The sequence below is a fragment of the Falco naumanni genome, chromosome W (genome assembly GCF_017639655.2).
Source record: "Falco naumanni isolate bFalNau1 chromosome W, bFalNau1.pat, whole genome shotgun sequence".
Lineage (NCBI taxonomy): Eukaryota > Metazoa > Chordata > Aves > Falconiformes > Falconidae > Falco > Falco naumanni.
In genome coordinates this window covers 19,785,938-19,807,687 of record NC_054079.1, presented here as the reverse complement: position 1 = coordinate 19,807,687, position 21,750 = coordinate 19,785,938, and the positions used below count along the sequence as shown (strand labels likewise).

The 21,750-nt window shown below is 40.2% G+C and overlaps 1 protein-coding gene across 4 annotated transcripts in view; it reads right to left on the bottom strand.

Annotated features, from left to right (window-relative positions):
- Positions 1 to 21,750, bottom strand: part of LOC121080599 (BDNF/NT-3 growth factors receptor-like) — a 205,785-nt gene that overhangs the window by 147,858 nt on the left and 36,177 nt on the right. For all 4 annotated transcript variants that reach the window (XM_040578733.1, XM_040578732.1, XM_040578734.1 and 1 more), the window contains 4 exons: positions 12,275 to 12,349; positions 11,780 to 11,851; positions 6,848 to 6,916; positions 4,947 to 5,101 (listed from right to left, as the gene is read on the bottom strand). In XM_040578733.1, the coding sequence (XP_040434667.1) occupies positions 4,947 to 5,101; positions 6,848 to 6,916; positions 11,780 to 11,851; positions 12,275 to 12,349 (371 nt within the window). The remainder of the gene's footprint in view (positions 1 to 4,946; positions 5,102 to 6,847; positions 6,917 to 11,779; positions 11,852 to 12,274; positions 12,350 to 21,750) is intronic.

Genomic DNA, 21,750 nt, shown 5'->3' with positions numbered 1-21,750 from the left:
ACAAACAAAAGAAGCTGGAGGGGCAAGGGTTTCCCTCTATGTAAAAAAAAATAATAAAAAAAATGGATTGACCACACAAAGCTGTTTTTGAAAAACAGTGATGAAAAGGTCAAGATCTTATGGGTAAAAAATTAGGGGTCATGCCAACAAAGGAACCTCGTGGTCCCCAATCAAGGGGAGCCTGTTGACAAAGCATTCTTACGTCAACTACAGGAAGCATCGTGCTCAAAGCCCCTGATCTGCCAGGGGACTTCAATCACCCTGACATCTGCTGGAAAAGCAGCACAGCGAGCTGTAAGCAGTCCAAGAGACTCTTGGAGTGCATCGAGGATAATTTCTTAATCCAGGTGATAGACAGCCCAGCCAGAGGAGAACCATTGCCAGACCTGTTGCTAGATTAACTAATTAGAGGGGTCAAGACTGGTGGCAGCCTGGGCTGTAGTAATAATACCCTGGTGGAATTTACAGTCTTGAGGGATATGGGCCAAGTGAAGAGTAAAGTCAAGACCCTGGATTTTAGGAGGGTAAGCTTTCAGCTGTTTAAGGAATTAGTGCATGGAACCCCCTGGGAAGCTGCCCTTGGGGATAAAAGGAGCTGAACAGAGCTGGCAGCTCTTTCAGGACATTTTTCTTAGAGCACAAGAGCTCTCGATTCTCATGTGTAAGAATTGGAGCAAGGAAGGCAGGAGACCAGCATGGCTCAGTAAGGACCTCCTGCTCAAAGTACGGTGCAAGAAGGAAACGCATAAGAAGTGGAACCAGGGATGTGTATCCTGGGAAAAATATAGGGGCGCTGCCCAGATGTGTAGGGATGTGATCAGAAAAGCTAAGGCACAGTTGGAGCTGAATATGGCAAGGGATGAGAAGAATAATAATAAGGGCTTCTAGAGGTATGTTGGAAAAAAAAAAAAAAAAAAAAAAAAAAAAAGCAAGATTAAAGAAAATGTACTATCCCCTGATAAAAAAGACAGGAGAACGAGTAAAAACCGACATGGAGAAAACTGAGGTAGTCAGCATTTTTTTTGCCTCATTTTTCAATGGCAATTGCTCTTCCCACATTTCTTGAGTCCCTGAATCTCAAGGCAGATACTGGGAGAATGAGCTCCCTCCCATCGTAAGAATAGATCAGGTTCAAGACTACCTGAGGAACCTGAACATACACAAGTCCATGGGACTGAATGATATCCATCCCAGGGTCCTGAGGGAATTGGCTGATGCCACTCACTAAGCCACTCTCAGTTATATTTGAAAAGTCATAGCAGTCAGGTGAAGTCCCCAATGACTGGAGAAAAGGGAAATATCCCACTCATTTTTAAAAAGGGTAAAAAAGAAGACCCTGGGAACTACCAACCAGTCAGTCTCACCTCTGTTCCTGCTAAAATCATGGAATATATACTCCTGGAATATATCTCAAAACATATGGAACATAGGGAAGTGATCAGAAACAGCTAACAAGGCTTCACCAAGGGCAAGTTGTGCCTGAATAATCCAGTGGCCTTCTATGATGGAGTTATATCAATGACATAGATAGTGGATTGAGTTCACCCTCAGCAAATTTGTAAACGACACCAACCTGAGTGGTGCAGTTGATGCCCTAGAGAGAAGGGATGCCATCTAGAGGGACCTTGTCAGGCTGGAGAGGTTGGCCACATATGAACCTCGTGACGTTCAACAAGGCCAAGTGCAAGGTCCTGAACCTGGGTCAGGGCAATCCTCAATATCAGTATAGACTAGGGGATGAACTGATTAAGAATAGCCCTGTGGAGAAGGACTTGGAGATACTGGTGGATGAAAAACTGCGCATGGGCCAGCAATGTGCACTTGCAGTCCAGAATGCCAATTGTATCCTGGGCTGCATAAAAAGAAATGTGGCCAGCAGGCTGATGGATGTGACTCTCCCCCTCTACTCTGCTCTCGTGAGACCCCATCTGGAGTACAGCTTCCAGTTCTGGAGTCCCCAGTACAGGAAAGACATGGACCTGTTGGAGCGGGTCCAGAGGAGGGCCACAAAAATGGTCAGAGGGCTGGAACACCTCTCCTATGAAGAAAGGCTGAGAGAGTTGGGGTGGTTCAGCCTGGAGAAGACTCCAGAGTCATCTTATTGCAGCCTTTCACTACTTAAAGGGGTCTTATAAGAAAGACAGAGAAAGACTTTTTACCAAGGCCTGTAGTGACAGGACAAGGGGTGATGGTTTTAAACTGAAAGAGGGTAGATTTAGATTGGACATAAGGAAGACATTTTTTATGATGAGGGTGGTGAGACACTGGAACAGGTTGCCCAGAGAAGCTGTGGATGCCCCATCCCTGGAAGTGTTTAAGGTCAGGTTGGACAGGCCTTTGAGTAACCTGGTCTAGTGAAAGATGTCCCTGCCCATGGCAGGGGTGTTGGACTAGATGATCTTTAAAGTTTCTTTCCAACCCAAACCATTCTATGATTCTATGATTTCTACCATATAAACAGTAATTAAATTACCTTTTTAATTTTCACATGAATTATCTACAAAGCAGAGCCTTATGACCAAGAAACCACAGTGGTCTCTTCCAACTTCGCAGGAAGAGATTTATTAGTAAGGTGTCCTATTATCAGGACTTTTAGCACATACAGGCTACTTTATTACATTATGAAGTAATTAACTCCTGCAAGGAAAAAAAAAAAAAAAGACTATGTTTGCTTAGTACCTAAAAAATCCCCAAAAATTAAAAAATCGAGAAACCAGACATGGGATGAAACAATCAGTAAAAAAAATTAAAAAAATGTTTCATTAACAAAATTCACAAAGACCTTCATGCCTAAAACAACTGCTGACATCCAAAGGAGCTAAAAAGGGCTTCTTCCTCTGTTTCAGTTATACTTACTGGCCTTTCAGACTGCTAGAAATTAAATAAGCCAACTACATTAGTGGGTTTTCTGGAAACTATCTTGTGCTTTTAAACAAAGAAAAAGATGTACAGAAATGCTGAAAGCAACATCTATGCCAGCCATACATTGTATGTTTTATATATCTTCCAGAAGACAAGCCATGTTCATGAAGACTGTCATTTGTTTTCACCAAGGACTTCCTATTCTCCATCTAGGAAATGGCTGTGTTGTCATCTACCTCTTCTAAGTAAAAAGCTATGTCCTATGTTGGTTCATACCAGAAAAGGTAAATTAAGGGGAAAAAATCACCAGAACAGGTAGTGGGGAAGAAAAAGAGAGAAAAATACAGAGTGTATAAAGTCTAGTTATATTTGGATCCTGTAAATTAATATTAAACCAAATGTGGGAATAATTTGCAGGCCTGTGCTAACATTCACAGCTCTTCAGCAAAAGACTCATTCCTCATATGCAAAATTCCACATACTGATACTTCAGTCTGAATGTCATAAATGCTCACAGTCAAGGGCATCTTTCCTCCTCCTCTTCCCCCTCTAGTTTGAAGTGCTACCTTCTCTTCTCATGCCAAGTATTTTAATTAAGATATGTCCACAGGATGTGCACATGTGTACACATAGCATCTACATAGCATCAAGAGGTCAGAAACAAGTCTGCTGGGGCTGCAGATTCTAAAGAATTCAAGAGAAGGAAATAATATCTTACACATTTAATTCAGGGAATTTAACACTGAGAATTTTCAAAGGAAAATCCTAGCTACCTAGCAGTTTCTAGATATGCTGGGCAAGGACATTAAGAGAGGCTATGCTGTCACTCCCATTTTGTGTGAATTGATTTCACTCCAGCAGGAGACCTTTCAGCACCTGGCAGATGAATCTACCTTCTAGTCCATCCAGCTGGAGCAGCCAATCAGGTCAATTTAGCTCAACTAAGTATCATCTCCCATTTCAGGTAAATCAGACCAGACCCTGCAGTACGTAAGTCCACCAACACAGGTTATGCATTAGTATCATTAAACACAGCACATACTGGGTCCAAAGCAGGTCCCCTCCATGGCTCTAACTCACCAGTGACTGCAATCAGAGAGTGTTGCACCCTCCATATAGCCATTGGAGAGAAGGGCGCTCAGTAGGCAACAATGGAAGAAAGAAAGGTAGAATTTGTTTGTTCCTCCTGACATTCACCTTTGCTTACAGCTTTCCCAGTCCAAATCAGCCCTCTGTGAGGAAACCCTACTCTTTTCCTCTTATCTGACTGCTGCTGAGCACCCCAGCACCCCATCCCACAAAGAAAACTCCAGACTTCAATAGGCTTCACATCAAATCAGAAACACCTGAGCTCTGCCCCCATCCACAGAGGAAGAGTATCTCTTCAACTATCAGGTGAAATATTCCACCAGCTGTCCCAGGACTAAATACAGGAATTGAAGTTGCATTCAAAAAACAAAGGGGATGGCCTTAGTGTCACCATTTTTCCACCATTTCCAAATCCATATAAGCTAACTGAAGATAATACTCTGCAAAATGTTACAAACCTAAGCTTGTAAGGTCTCTTTTGCACAGCCTATGCAAAGTTTTATCTGCATGAAAAAATTTGTTAATTTTTTCTCTTTCAGTAGGCACATTTTTTTTTTATTTCCTTCCTGTAGTCCTAGCAGTAGATTTTGTATTTTTGAAGGAAAAGAAAGATTTCATTTACCTCACATAACTGAAAAAAAAATTCAAGGAAGCAAAACCTTGTGTCTGTTCAGCTTGGAAGCACTACTATTTTGTTCAATAAAGGTATATGCATTTTATATAATTCTTGTGTGTTATCTGTAATTGATACTCTGTTTTCCTGCACTTGAATAACAGTATGTTTTTAAAGGTTCAAGGAAAAAAAAGGCTTTATGTGAAGCTCCCAAAATTATTCCATGTGGCATAAAAGACCGGTGAGTGGTTAATATTACCCCCTAAAAAACTTTTCCTTTAGCAGCACTGTTGTCATCTTGATGGGTATCTTGTCAAAAAGCATGTTTATTTTTCCTTCCTCACAATATCTTAGTAATAACTTTATGTTAAAAGAGTATTACCGCAGTTTGGGACCTTCATATCCAGCAAGGATGTTCTCTTGGTGCTGTCATCTATGCAATATAAATCCCAAGTTTCTCTGTAAAACTTGGTCTCTTGAAATTTCTTGATCCACATAATTTCACAGGAACACTTGAATGGATTGTCCAGCAATATCCTACAGCAAAAATCAAACAATTTCTTAAGAACGTATCATGCATATAGAAAAAAAATTCAAAGCACTCATGCAGGTAAAACTGAAAGTTGAACTCTACTTTAAAAAGGTATGGATCAAAGACCTCAGTGCAGTGCAAACTGTAAGTAGATATGGTTTCTTTGTAGAAAATGAAGCTCTGTCTGCACCAATTAAGAATCCATCCTGCTACAGATCAGAGAGATCACACAGGGGGCTGAATCCCTATCTCAAATTTACTGGTGTAAATCAGGAGTGCCTGGAGAATTGGGCTTTCCACTAAGATCCATTTTATTTCATAGCAGCTAAACACATCACAAATTTTTCTCTTGTATGATAGACTCTGCTCAACTATCTCAGAAAGACCACTCCAGAAAAAGTTTATTGCTGTTAAGTGTGGGAGAGGAAGATGGAGACTATCTGATTGTTACTAATGGGAAGTAAGAAAACAGCTGGTTCTTATGAAGGAAAGTAAGAAAGAAAAACATGTTTATCTGGCCAAAAGGTGTTTGCATGTTTATAACCATATATAGCTATGTAACTGTATGAACAGCTTCCACCCCAAGCCTGGTGGAACATACAGCTGGAATTTGTATCCGAGCTCAGAGATATAAATATGACCTTCTCTGCACAATAAAGCATCTTTGGTTGCACCACAACCTGAGTCCGTGCCTTCATACGCCACAGTTAAGTGGATAAATTCTTTACAGAGCCAGGCAAATTCTTACTCTAATCATAAAAAAGGATTTCACACAACCTTAAAGATTCATCATGTATATTACTCTGAAAAACTATCACAGTAAAGGCCCTAAGTAATGTAATGTAGAAATAATAACTGAAAAAATGGCCCTGAAACAGAAATGTATAGTATAATCTAGCTATATAGCATGTTGTATGAAATTTAAATCACTGATTAGCAAATCAAACATGGACCTGTTGGAGTGAGTCCAGAGGAGGCCACAAAGATGATCAGAGGGCTGGAGCACCTCTCCTATGAAGACAGGCTGAGAGAGTTGGGGTTGTTCAAACTAGAGAAGAGAAGGCTCTAGGGAGACTTTATAGCAGCCTGCCAGTACCTAAAGGGGCCTACAAGAAAGCTGGAAAAGGACTTTTTACAAGGGCATGTAGTGATAGGACAAGCGGGAATGGCTTTAAATTGAAAGAGGGTAGATTTAGACTAGATATAAGGAAGAAATTCTTCACTATGAGAGTGGTGAGACACTGGAACAGGTTACCCAGAGAAGTTGTGGATGTCCCATCCCTGGAAGTGTTCAAAGCCAGGTTGGATGTGGCTTTGAGCAACCTGGTCTAGTAGAAGATGTCCTTGCCCATGGCAGGAGATTTGAAAATAGATGATCTATAAGGTCTCTTCTAACCCAAACCATTCTATGAACCTGTGATCTGTAGATGGCTGTATTTTTTACTAGCTCAAATATTTAATACAAGCACCAGTAGTTTTGTATGAAATAATCTCATTTAAAGTATTTTAAAGTTGAAGGGGAAAAGCTATTTTGATCTATAAATTTATGTTAAAAGATAAATGTGATCTTTTCTGAAGGCCTGGAATTAAAATCTCTCTGCACTTATGTCACTGGCAACATATTTGAGACCTTCTTTGGATCAGAATTTAATTTCTAGTCTTTGATGGACCTGTAGCTTCAAAAGAACAAACTTCAAAGTCCTTTCATTGCTAGCCATAAATAAACTTTATTTTAAAAAATGACAACTTACAGATCAGACAAACCCAGATGGTGAAAAGGCTTCTTGGACAAACTTGAGAGCTTGTTTCTGGATAAATTGCTATGGGAAAACAGAAAAATTGTATTAATTAGGGCTGTTTCTTCTTACACTCCCAATACAGTTTGTGTGTCAAAACAAAAAAAATGAAGAGCCTAAACCCGCTCTAAAAAGTTCTTATTCCTTTAACTTCAGTGGGAAAGGAATAGTACTCCGTCTCTTTTTACAGTTTGATGGGTTTCAAGGATTTGAATCCAACCTGTGGCTGAAGTTATATTCCTTAAAATCAAACTCAACAGGGGGTCAGTATTTTCACTTAAAGCACTTGTGTTCATTACAGAAAAGCATCAGATTTAATTGTGTTTCACAAGTATTATGTAAAGTCCAGGTGTTAATTATATGCTTAATTTATTCATAAGTTAAATGGTTGTATCCCTTTCTTTGATAGTGCACCAAACTCTGTACTCACGTACTAGCACACATCCACATCAGAGACTTTTATTTATTATGTTCAAATTACATGTGCAATATGCACCCACAGGAAAGATCAAAAGCAAAAATGTAAAATGCCTATATTGGGCTTTTTTATGTCAATTAAGTGTTTACAGTTTCCAGTGCTAATTAAATGAAAGGTCCTCTCCCATTATGCAGAGCAAAGAAATGCTCATCTGAATCAGAAATGCTCCCCTTCCTAAGTTTACAAAAATGTTTTCTCCAAACCAAAATAATGCTGAGTTTCCATAGTCTTATCAGTCCACAAATTAAAGATAGTGAGAGCATTAAACTGTAAAATTGCCAGTAGTGTAGTGCAAATCAGCATTATGAGCCAAAATACCACGAGTTTTATGTGGTATTATAGAAGTGAAATAGGGGCTCCATATTTTAAGTTGCATAGCATTTAAAACAGGGATTAAACCTCTTCCCCCTGCTCCCTGGCTAAAAACCAGTGTTTATTCCCCCTACTTTCAGCCCTTGATCTCTGAGTACAAGATAATTTTCAGAGAAATTATGGGGATACATTTTATAAACATTTAGAACAGAATCTTTAAGAGATTTTATTTACTATACTTTTGTTGATTCCTTCTAGCAAACAATGGCCTGAAGTTTGCAAGCTGACTGGTCGCAATGTGTGAGACCAAAATGAGTGAGCTATTGTTTCATTACTCAGGTCGACTGACATGCCCTACAGTAGATGCTGGTGGAAACATCTCATGTGGATCCTGATGGACAAAATTAAGGTACAATTTGCATGTAGGACAGAAGTTGTGGCCAAGTAAAATCCAGTCAATATGTTAACTATGATGGTTTTCCTAATATTCACAAATAATAGTTTGGGAGGTTGAAAGGAAGTTAAAACCTCCTGTGAAATTGAGCTCTTCTCTCCAGCACTGAGACTATACAAAACACGTCAAATCTTACCCCTCCATAGATGATTCTCACTCATCAAAAAAAACCCATCCAATCCTGACACTGCAGAGCAGCACACACAGATGCCCCCTTGGTATTCCCAAATAAGACAAGTGCCTGCTTCTCTTACCTGCACAGTGACTAAATCCTGCCTTCCCTGAAAGACAACCAGACATACAGTGGGTGCTACCTGCAAATAGGTACCTATGCCACTTATTAGTCTAGTGGAAGGCAACATATTCCAGGTCATGGGAGGACAAGATTTAAAACTTGGTTTCTGCACAGCAGAGGACCCTGCTTTTCCATACCAAGTGGACTCCCTAACCATCAAATGATGGGGCCCTCAGTGAAATCTCTGTCCAGCTGAAGTTGTTCCATTTCATGTGATCTTTCTTAACACCCTAAAAGGGAAAGCCCAGGCTCAAGCTCTGACTCCAGACCAAGCCAAATAGAAGGGGCTTTGAAAATCACCCCTCTCCCACTTTCTAAATACTAGAGTATCACAATACAGAAACATCTTATGTAAGAGCCCCAGCCATCCTAATTCCCCAACAAAGAAACCATAGTATTAGACCGGACAAGATCCTAGTTCATAACCTTCTTCTGAATCACAATTGCATATACATCAACGTAACAGATGTCAATCAGCTTAATTTGTTTCTAACAGTTTCATGAACTAGAGTTTTAATAAAGCCTGCATACCAACAGGTATGATGTATTCCATGATTTATCGTGTGCTCCAGTTGAAGCTTTTCCTGTGGCTGAAGTATTTTAAAAACATCTTGTCCATATGGATTCTCTAGTGCCCAATGGGACATAGGTGCACAATGATATTTTTCCCCTAAGCAGGACCCCTAATAGGGTCTCTATGTTCTGCCCAATGGCGAATTTTCACAAAACCTATTCACCTATATCAGTTTTGGTTAGAATCAACCACTGGAGACAAAGACACTTTCTGATAGCATGAACCTCATTTTCCTAAGGAACTAGGCAAAAAAGACTATGAACGGATTCCTACCAACTCTCTCAGTTATTTTTTGCAGTGTCTACTTGCCCATACATCTGGGAAAGTTTTCCAAATATCTATCTTCCTTGTTACAAATTAAAATCATTATTTCCTATCCTCATGGTCATGGAGAAAACTGATTATTCTCCTCTTCATAATCACTTTCCTTTTAAAAATCTGAAGTTGTATATTCTTTTTCACTTTTTCCTTTACTATATTGAACAAACCCAGCCTTCTCAGCCTATCCCAAAATTATTTGTTTTATAAAGTCCTTAAAGCTCTGTTGCTCTTCTCAAATATCTTTCTAGATAAGTAGATTCAGTGTTCTAATCCATATACAGTATTCCAATAGATGCCTTCTCAGCAGCTAAATTAATGGGGAAAAGATGCAAAAGACTTACACAAAATTATTTCTGATCTGTCCTGGTTTCAGCTGGGACAGAGTTAACTTTCTTCTTAGTAGCTAGTGCAGTGCTGTGTTTTGGATTTGGTGTGAGAACAATGTTGATAGGACACTGATGGTTTTAGTTGTTGCTGGGTAATGTTTATACTCAGTCAAGGACTTTTCAGTTTCTTGTGCCCTGCCAGTGAGAGGGCTGGAGGGGTATGGGAAATTGGGAGGGGACACAGCCAGGTCAGCTGACCCAAACTAGCCAAAGGGATATTCCATACCATGGGATGTCATGCTGAGTATATAAACTGGGAGAAGAAAGAAGGGAGGGACGTTTGGAGTTATGGTGTTTGTCTTCCCAAGTAACCATTACGCGTGATGGAGCCCTGCTGTCCTGGGGATGGCCAAACACCTGCCTGCTGGTGGGAAGTTTTGCTTTGCTTGTGTGCACAGATTTTTGCTTTACCTATTAAATTGTCTTTATCTCAACCCTTGAGTTTTCTCACTTTTACTCTTCCAGTCTTCTTCCCCATCCCACTGTGGAGGGAGGGAGTGAGCAGCTGCGTGGAGCTTGGTTGCCAGCTGAGGTTAAACCATGACATGATCATAGACTGAATTTGCTTTGTTCTGCTGCATTATGCTCAGATTCTGTTTCAATATAGCCACTAAACATTTCTCTGCAACTGTGCCACTTAGCCAATATTTTCTCATTGTGCATTTCCATAGTCAGTACATATGAACTTGACTTCATGCAATTTCATCTTATACAATCATAATTCACTGGGAAATTGACACACAGGTAGACACACAAACTCATTCTGGAAGATACTTTCCTTATTTGCCAACTGATTATAGTAAAAGCAATTTAATTCATTAAGGACTATATGAAGTAATATGTAACCCTCATAGGCCAGCAAGATCCAGTTCATACTCTTCCAGTGTTTGTTCCACATTAAGGACAGCAATTATTGTGTAGGCAAATTCAGATATTAATGCCCACTTCTTTACATAAATTAATTGCTATTCCTTGGAAAACACAGGTGCAGAAAGTGAGTCCTTTTTATTAACAAGGCAATCAGTCCGAAACCCAATTCAACAATTCTTCCATATTATAATAAAGCTTTTAGGCATCTTACAAGCCTGAGGCTAGGCCTTATGTCTTCTTGATCTCATTAGAACTTTAATAAAAGCAAGGGTTTAATTAAGTGATAAATATGTCTAACAAAGATGGATGGACTTAAACACACACTTGAATACTTGGCTAAAACAGTGAACCCCACACAATCTCAGTGTTTTGTAGGACTGGAAACACAATTTTCCATTTAAGTAGCAGGAATTAGTTACTCTATGTTTGTCCCACTGAAAAGCACTCCAGTCTTTCAGGGATATGTTTTTAAGGTAAAAAAAATATCCCACAAAATTTTTCTTTATAACTGATCATTTTTCTCTGTACTTTGCTAAATTTAAACTGTAAGTAATCTAGAAAAACACAATCAAAAAGCTGCACAGGCACCAACTCTGTTTCCTGAAGTTCATAAACTGCAAAGTGCAATTGGGTGGGAAAATAATCACAATCTTATATTCTGCTTTGAGTGCATCAGTTCAGCTCAGAACTGAGCTTAAGTTCACAGTCATGATAGGATCTCAGGGCATGTAAACTAGTCAAACAACATTAGAAGATAAATGGACCATGGTCCATGCATGGAGCAAATGCACTTCTAGCTGCTAAAACATGTTCAGCCCACTGAATCAGAGAAGAGCTAGTCCAAAGTCAAACCCATGTCAGTGAGTGTGATGCACATAGTGTGGACATCATACTCTCAGCACCAAATGACTCAGTAAAGAGATGCATTTCTTTGCACTCCACTACTTACTAAAAGAGACACAGCTAGCGACCACTGCTAGAAACAGGATAATGAACAGGATGGGTCTTTTTGCCATTCCACATTATGTTCTTATGATCTACAAATTCCTTATCATACATGTCCTATTTCATGCCTATTAATGACAGGAGGCCATTAGAAGTTAAAACATTCTATATTAAGTAAACAGGAAGAGAGAGAAGGGAGTTAACAAAGTTTGGACAGTTTTAACTTATAAGACAGAAGCTATCCTTACTCACATGTATTGTAGGTTGATGTTTTTCACAAATGCCTGATGGGACACAAACCTTAAGCCTGAATCCACCACAGTCCTGTGAAAGTATATAAAACTTAGAATAGTTCATTTAAAATACAATGGAAAGAATAATGATAATGTTTAAAATTAAAAAGTGGATGAAATACCAACTAGACCAGGGGTCCTCAAACTTTTTAAACAGGGGGCCGGCGCGTGGATGAAGTGGCAGGAAGTCATCTGTGGCTGCTTGGTTTTCCCCCCCAACCCCCGGGGGGGTGGGTGAGGGGCGGGGGCGTTCTGTAAATACCAGGGGCCGGATTGAGGACCCTGGGGGGCCGTATCCGGCCCACGGGCCATAGTTTGAGGACCCCTGAACTAGACTGAACTGCGAGCTCTACAGATGTCTTCTATAATGCAAAAAGTTAGTCCTGCTCTATCATGAGGTCTGTAAATGCTTCTACAAGAGAAATAAAGAAATATAATTTTCCCATATACTCACAGATTTTTAAGTCCAACATAAAATCCAACTTCATTGTCATTGATGCTTTCTAATTTCTGCTGGTTTGCGATGTAACTGTTGAAAAAGACAAAAAACAAAGTAAGAAAGTGGCTTCTTCCATGTCTTTGATCAGAAGTCAGCAATGAAGTCTGAAAGCTGGCGGTGATTGCTGACCTGTTGCACTGTATTTGGTTTATGTGGCAAGGTTTGGTAGCAGGAAGGCATACAGGGGTGGCTTCTGTGAGAAGATGCCAGATGTCTTCCCCCATGTCTGATAGAGCCAGTGTCAGCTGGCTCCAAGACAGACCTGCAGCTGACCAAAGCTGAGCAAATCAGTGACACTGGTGGTGCCTCTGTGATAGCATATTTAAGAATAACAACTGCTACACAACAGCAGCTGGGAGAGAAGAGCAATAAAAGTGTGAGAGAAACAACTCTGCATAAACCAAGGTTGGTGAAGAAGGAGGGGGAGGAGGTGCTCTAGGCACCAGAGCAGAGATTCCCCTGCAATCTGTGTGTGGTGAAGTCCATGGTGAGGCAGGCTGTCCCCCCTGCAGCCCATTGAGGATCCCACACTGGAGCAGGTGGATGTGCCCTCAAGGAAGCTGTGACCCTGTGGAGAGCCCATGCGGGAACAAGTCTTCTGGCAGGACCTGTGACCCCACAGGGCTCCCATGCTGGAGCAGTCTGTTCCTGAAGGATACCATGGAAAGGACCCATGCTGGATCAGTTTATGAAGGACTGTATCACATGGGAGGGACCTCACATTGGAGCAGGGGAAGAGCGTGAGGAGGAAGGAGCAGCAGAGATGAAGCATTATGAACTGACCATAACCTCCATTCCCCATCCCCGTGTGCCACTCAGAAGGAAGAGGTAGAGAAGTTGGGAGTGAAGTTGAGCCTGGGAAGAAGGGAAGGGTGGGGGTAAGGTGTTTTTTAGATTTGATCTTATTTCTAATTATCCTACACTGATATTATTGGCAATAATTTAAATTAATTTCCCATAGTCAAGCCTGTTTTGCCTATGACAGTAATTGCTGAGTGATCTCCCTGTTCTTATCTCAACCAATGAGCTTTTAGTCATATTTTTTCCCTTTGTCCAGTTGAGGAGGAGGGATGATAGAGCAGCTTGGTGGGCACCTGATGACCAGCCAAATTGTTTATTAAAAACCATTACAAGATGCAAAGTGCTGTACAGCAGGCAAAACCTGCACATACAAGCATACCAAAGAGGAGGGAATGACTACCCTGTCTCCATGCAGACATGAATGTCATGGAGAGTTGCAAGAAATGTTCAGGGCAGGGAAGATCAAAACCATCTTTCTTCTGAAAAGGAAAAAAGCCTAAAACCCTAAAGATCCACCTGAGAAAAGTCTCAGGTAAAAGTTCTGTCCTGCATTACAAGATTGCTCAACTTGGTTACTGAGGAACCATAGCATGTAGAGCTGAATCGCCCTGTTCTTGCTCACTGTACCCAGGCCTAAGCCGCTGTTGGAAATCGCTGTACCAGGTACTAGAAATCATAAATTAGGTAGAGTTAGACACATCAGTAGAAAAAAATGGTAACAAGCCAAGATTCATGTACAAGATCCTGGCAGGGTCACTTATGAAAGAAAGTTGAAAAGTTCAACTCTGAGGAAGACCACCTGAGCAAGGCCAAAGGCCAGAACAACCCTCTAAAAATTGATACCAAGAGAAAACTACACCCAGGCCCTGCCTAGACTCTGCCCATCATTAATATGTGATGAGATTTTGTAATTACATGAAAAATGTATGAAGAGATGTTGCAATCGTGTATGTCAAATGTATAAATTAGCCTGTTTCACACCTGTACTTTGGAGCGAGTTTCTGTGGTGCGAACCATCTCCTCCCCTGTGCAGAAAATAATTACCTTGCTGCTAAAAGTACAAAAAGTCTTTTAGCAGTTTTCTTCGTTCTGAGGTTTTTCAGCATCAGATTTGGTGACCCAGACGGGACGATCTCCACTGAGCTGCAGAGACCTTTGGAGCATGGGACACCCTTAGTGCGCACCTGGGTAAGGTTTACCTAGAGGGACTCCCTTTCTCTAGGTCTCTTGCAGCCAGTGGACACGACTCACTGTATTCTGAGAAAAAGGTATTTATACATTTTCCTGACCTGTTCTGTTCTGTCTGGCTGTAAACCCGTAAGTCAACACAAGAGACGTCTTGGTCATAGGATGGAGAAGGAGAGACGTCTCCTTAAGATGGATTGATTCCCTGTACAGGGATCTGTTCCCTGTACCTGTCTGTACAGCATTCCTGGAATTAAGGATCCTTGTAGTACTCCCAAGGGAAGTGGGTTGTGACCATGGTGAGATTGAATGTGAGGACCCCTTTTGTCTTGTCTTGTTATGACTTTGTCTTTTGTGTTTATGTGTTATGATTTGGAGCTGTGATTGTGTTTGGGTTTTGTTCTGTGTGTTATAAATTGGAACTATAATTGTGTTTTGCACTTTGTATGTTAGTATTGTCATTTTGAGTTGTCTCGTTTATTTGAGTTGTCTCATTTGTTATTGGATTCTTGTGTTTTTGTGCTCTTTCATTTGTTATTGAAAAAGGTATAGTGGATCTTGAATATTTTGTCACCTGTACTTGTTTCTTTGCCTGAGTCACTTGAGGAAACTTATTGCTGAGGGCGGAGTGCCAAATGATTTGGTTCTTTAAGTCTTAGTAACTACATTGTTAGAAGATTTATGAGAGGCAATGTTGAAAAGTTAACTATAAACATATGAGAGGTGATGTTGAAAAGTTAACTATAAACATACCGCACTGTGTACCACTGGGAAATAAGATTGGATAGAACCTTGAATTTGTGGTGTATTCACTGTAGCTTTAACCAGAGATTAGAAGAAACTCAGTGGATTAGATTCTATTGCTGTTTGAATCATGCATATGTGTTTTTATATAGATAAGATGTGTGATTAATGGATAAATGACCTTTAGGTGGTTTGGATGTCCGAGATTTGAATACCTTGAAAAGTATACTCATAGTGTGATTGGAGAACCACCCATAGGCCTGTTTTAAATCAGGAATTGGTACCTAAAAGTGATAAATTTGTTCTTGTCACAGGAGCCACCGGCCAATCAGAGAAAGCATACTTTTTGAAACCTCTTAAATATAAAATTAGAAAGCAAATGGGAATACACCAGTTTTTATATTTACCAAACTCACCCAAGTCCCTATTGGGCAGGGACTTGTTAAAAAATTTAGAAGTTAAGATCTGATTCAAACAGGGTAAAATTGAATTCAAAGTGAAAGAAGAACAATTGATAACAGCTCTCAGCTTGGTTATGAGCTGTGTGAAACCAAAACAAAATGACTAAATTATAAAACAAACTTTAAATCACCTTTGAATGGGAATCAGTTTCCAGTGGGAAAAAGATGTAATTATCCTGGACAATGTTACCTCAAGGGTTTAAAAAAAAAAACCAACAAAAACAGCCCCACTCTATTCGGCAATCAGTTAGCTAAAGAATTAGAGCTATGGCAGCAGCCACCGGGAGATGGTGTTCTTCTACAATATGTAGATGATCTGCTAATAACAACTGAAACAAAAAAAAAGTCTCCAATGGACAATCTCTCTCCTAAACTTTCTGGGTTTAAGCGACTATCAAGTCTCTCAACAGAAGGCACAGCTGGTGCAAGAGAAAGTTATGTACCTGGGATATGAAGTTTCCGGTGGACAATGTTCCTTGGGAACAGCGAGGATAGAAGCCATCTTCCAGATGCCCAGACCACAGAAAGTGAGGGAACTGCGAGCCTTTCTGGGCATGACAGGTTGGCGTCGTTTATGGATCTATCAGCATGGATTGATTACAAAGCCACTGTATGACCTGCTAAAGACTACTAAAGACAACATAGCCTGGAACCCTGAAGAAAATAAGGTCTTTAAACTGCTGAAGCTGAAACCCCAGTAGGCTCCCACATTGGGTTTGCCCGATGTGATGAAGCCTTTTTGGTTGTTCTCCCATGAAAGGCAGGGAATGGCCTTAGGGATCCTGGCTCAACAATTAGGGCCAGACAAGAGACCAGTAGCTAACTTCTCCAAGCAGCTGGATGAAGTGAACAAAGGTTGGTCCAGTTGTCTGAGGGCGGTAGCAGCAGTGATCCTAAACATTGAAGAAGCCAGGAAATTCACCCTGAGACAGAAGATAACTGTACTAGTTTTTCAGACAGTGTCGGCAGTGTTGGAACAAAAAGGAAATCATTGGTTATCACCCTCTAGATTTTTAAAATACCAGGCAATCCTAGCCAAATAAGATTACATAACTATTCAAGTGACCAATATTGTCAACCCAGCTTCATTCCTGGAAGGAAAGACCTCAGCTGAACCTGTCACTCATGACTGTCTGGAGACAATCAAAGCTGTCTATTGCAGCCATCCAGACCTCAAGGAAGAATGTCTCCCAGAAGCAGAAGATTGGTTTTCTGATGGGAGCAGCTTCATGAAACAAGGCGTGAGAATGGCCGGTTATGCAATTACCACAATAGATCAGATGATTGAATCAAAACCTTTACCTGCAGGAACTTCAGCTCAAAAGGCAGAAATGATAACTCTCATCTGAGCCTTAAAACTGGAAAAAGGTAAACAAATCAACATTTGAACAGATTCTAAATATGTCTTTGCCATTGTTCACACACATTGAGCCATTTGGAAAGAACGAGGACTTTTAACTGCTCAAGGCAAAGCTGTGAAAAATGCTGAAGAAATTCTACAATTGTTAGAAGCTGTCCAACTCCCATCACAAGTGGCTATAATGCATTGCTGGGGACACTTGAAAGGTAACACTGCTCCAGAAATAGGTAACAGAAAAGCTGACTCAGAAGCTAAATTAGCTGCTGCAAGAAGCAAAAAAATACCAGTAGCTGCACTGGTACCAGAAAAATTAGATGCAGAAAAAAAGGTTGAATATGAAGAGTCAGATTACCAATGGATACATGAAAATGGAGGTAAGCTGCTGGACAGTGGATGGGGTTAATTGAAAACAGGTCAATTAGTGTTACCAGGAAAATTAATGTGGCATTTCGTGAAAACAGAACATGATAAGACACACTGGGGATTAAATTCTTTGTATCAGCATTTGAGAACTAGAGTAGCAGGACCAAATTTGTTTACTACAATAAAACAAGTCACATCACAATGTGAACTTTGTTTGAAAAACAATCCCAACACTGGAACTAAAGTACATTAAGGGGCAATAAACAAAGGACGTTTTCCAGGTGAAATTTGGCAAATTGATTTTTCCGAGCTCCCGAGAAAGGGGGGTTTCTGATATCTTCTAGTTTTGACTGACACATTCTCTGGGTGGCCTGAGACATTCCCACGCAGAACAAACAAATCATGAGAAGTGATTAAAGTTTTGTTAAATGAAATTATACCAAGATTTGGAGTTCCTAAAAGCATATCATCAGATAGGGGCTCCCATTTCTGTGCACAAATTTTACAAGCAATAAATAAAGCACTGCAAATCGATTGGCAACTGCATACTCCATACAGACGACAGACAAGTGGACAAGTAGAAAAGATGAATCATCTCATTAAACAACAAATAGCTAAAATTTGTCAAGAAACAAATTTACATTGGTATCAAACTTTACCTATTGCTTTAATACGTATAAAGGTCAAGCCAAGATCTAAAGAAAAACTGAGTCCTTTTGAAATTTTGTATGGTAGACCATATGCAATGAATCCTGTTAATAGTGAAGTCTTAGATCAAATAGGTAATCAATATGTGTATGATTGTTATAACAGTAGGAAAACAACTGAATAAGAATGCTATTGTAGTACCAGAACATCAGCCTAAACAACCTTATTGTAAACTACATCCATTTAGTCCTGGTGATATGGTATATGTTAAGAATTTTTCAGGAAATTATGTGGAAGAGAAGTGGGATGGGCCATACCAGGTGTTGCTGACTACCTTTACTGCAGTCCAGATAAAAGAGCGACCGACTTGGACCAACTCTTGACTCAAGAAAGCTCCTGAGAAAACATGAACATTGGAGTCTGTGAAATCAACTACCTGATGATAATCAGTGGATTTTTGATAAATATGATGACTTTGATCCAAACCCCTACATTAGAATGGCCATGGTCTGAAGGCCATATTGTCAAATCTTTCCTAACTAACCCAGGAGCTGACATAAGTTTGGTAATTTATGTTATCATGATATACCCAAATTGCAAATTGGCATGGATTTTAATCTTTTAAGACAATGCTTAGACACCCAGACATAGAGAAAATGGTTCAAGAAGTAAACAGAATGACTCAGCACATGCTATGGCAAATAAAACATGATACTGAAAACATCAAAGCAATCTTAACCAAAGCTGATCAAAATAAAAGACTTCATAAATCTTAAAAGAAAGGGGGGACTGAAAAGGAAAAAAGCCTAAAACCCTAAAGATCCACCTGAGAAAAGTCTCAGGTAAAAGTTCTGTCCTGCATTACAAGATTGCTCAACTTGGTTACTGAGGAACCATAGCATGTAGAGCTGAATCGCCCTGTTCTTGCTCACTGTACCCAGGCCTAAGCCGCTGTTGGAAATCGCTGTACCAGGTACTGACGTGCGGAATTTGACTCTATAACTCGAAAGTTATAAAGTAGGTATGTTTATTGCGCGCAGATGCACGGGGGATCGCTCCTCCACAAGCGTGCATACCCGAAGTGACGAACCATCCCACATTTATACAATGAAACAAATGAATATTCAATTAACGCCTATACATATTCGTTACCTAAACCCCGCTTCGTATGTTAATTAGCTTATCAGTCCGTTTCCTGGAATGTGGTGGTCTTGCAGGTTTGTAGGTGATTCATGTTCTTGTGACCATCCCATCTTCTCCAGCAAGGAGACTTAGCACTCCCTCCCTCTAGATAGCATTTGAATGTCTCTCATCTTCTCTCATTCTCTTTTAAATAGCCCCTTTGTTAGAGGAAGAAGGGCAGGCATCTCCTCAAAATTGTAGGTGTCTCCTCAGAGCTGTGTGCCTATGTGACCAGACACCGCACCCATGACTAGTCACCATACCCACATTTCTGAGTAGACATATACAATCACAGTCGGTGTTAAGCGTCCCCATTTCACACTATTTCTCCATATCAATCCCCCCTTTTTATTAAATTAAGTAAATTCTTTTACTTAAGCAGTCTTCCTGAATGATATAAAGCATCATACGTAAGTGTTACCCTTTTAAACATTCTCCAAACCCACAAATATAACATAATGGTTAGTATTAAGGAAATTCCTAAACTGATCAATAAGATCACAATGGGGTGTACCATAGTGTTAAGAATTCCTGTTGCAGAAGGTGACCAGCCAAAGAGAGTATCCCACCAATTATGGTTTCCATCCTGTTCTACCTTTTTTAAAACTTTCTTGATCCCCTCTACATCACGATGGATCATAAGAAGAGTTTCGTGTCCCTTTTTTTTTGGTTTCGTCCAGTATACGTTGTAAATCTGCATGTTTTAATAGTTCTTTTATACTACTTATATTTAGTCCTATGGGGGTAGGAATTATCATCTGTGATAGGGTAAAGTTGGATTTTAAGAATTGATGAGACACTACTGGGGCTGAGTAACTAAAATTGCATCCTGTGATAGTAGTAAAATTACAAATACAGTAATTTGAATATTGCGCAGTCTCCTTTACCTCCCCATCTACAGTTACTGTGTTACACTTAGTTCTCAAACACGCACATCTCTTCCCTGCATATATAATTACTGTTTCCAAGTTTGCATTTGGTCGGGCCTCGAAATGACATATTTTCTGATCTGTATCTAAACAAGTATCCTAGGCCATTATAGTATTGCTTTCACAGAGGAAGCCCTGCTGCTCTCGCATAATACAAGATTCTAAATCTACTGTTTGCCACTTGTTGCCTGTCTTTCTGGCCTATGTTCTATGTTCAAAAGGATATTTTCCTAGGCATATTATAAAGATGGGCTCGGTTAAGGTAAAATTGTGCCAACATTCCCGTGAATTAAAGCACATGGTTGTATTTAGAAGGGTAAATTCCTTATCTACCTTTCTGACATTAATCAGGGTGTCTCCTGAAATCTTGGTGTTATCTTTTTCATTATACGTTTGACACCCTACTTTTATCCTATCTCCTAATTTTCCCCATAATCGGTCGACTTTGTGTACATCCTCCCGATCCCATTGATTCCTTTGGTACACCTCATTTTCAGAAAAAACCACCATAGCTAGTTTCGTCTTTGAGTCCACCTTTCCCATTATTCCAGTGTGTTTTTTCTGGGCATGATTCCAAGGCCAGTTATCAGGCTCTTGGTTGTAGGCAAGAGAGAGGGTACAAAAAACCACAAATGGTTTAAACCCACTATTGATCATTTTAAGAATCTAAACGTTCCTCATATATACATATAAATCTGTTTTGATCAAAAATATCTTTGTTTGAGTTGGGGCTTACTGATAACAAATTGGGCAAGACTGGCCACTGGCTTAGTCCCAGACTCTTTTGTTCTATATTGTTTGTTGTGGTGCCCTTCCCATATGGTGGATCCACAACCACTCAGGTTCACTTACTTGCCACCCACATTGTTCCCATTTGTCCGAGTAAATTTGAGTTTCAGTTCTTTTTTATCTGGGATTACTTTCCATGAAGTTGCAGGGGCTTTCTTGATCCGGGTATGGTGAATCCAAGAATTCTGTCCCTCAACCTTGATTGCAGTGTAGGTGGTGAGTAGGACTTGAAAAGGTCCGGTCCACTGTGGTTCCAGGGTTTTATCTGTAAAACACTTAACGTATACATAGTCCCCTGGTTGTATATCGTGAACAGGTCCATCCAGACCCCTACTGCGTGTTCCCATCACATGCTTCTCAATTCTTACTGTTTGTTTAGTGCCACCATATAGGAAGTCATTGTTTCTTCACCAATCTGTGAAGACATCCCCTTTTGTACCCCATAGGGTCGTCCATACAAAATTTCAAATGGGCTAAGCCCCTCTTTTGCTCTTGGTCTAGTTCGAATCCGTGTAAGAGCTAATGGCAAAGACTGGGGCCAAGTTAGATTTGTTTCTTGACCTAACTTGACAATCTGTTGTTTGATTAGATGATTCATCTTTTCCACCTGGCCACTTGATTGTGGTCGGTATGGGGTATCTAATTGCCAATCTATTCCTAGATGGTGGCTGATCTGTTGCACTATTCTGGACACAAAATGTGGTCCTCTATCCGAGGACATTACCGCTGGGACTCCAAACTTAGGTATTATCTCTTGGAGCAGTATTTTGGTCACTTCCCGGGCTTTAGCAGTTCTGCACGGGAAGGCTTCTGGCCAACCTGAAAAGGTATCTGTTAGTACCAATAAATATCGATACCCCCCTTTTTTAGGAAGTTCCGAGAAATCAATCTGCCAATGTTGCCCTGGAACATTTCCTTTCCCAATTTTTCCCAACTTTGGCCCCTTGGTAATCTTAGGATTAGTCTGGA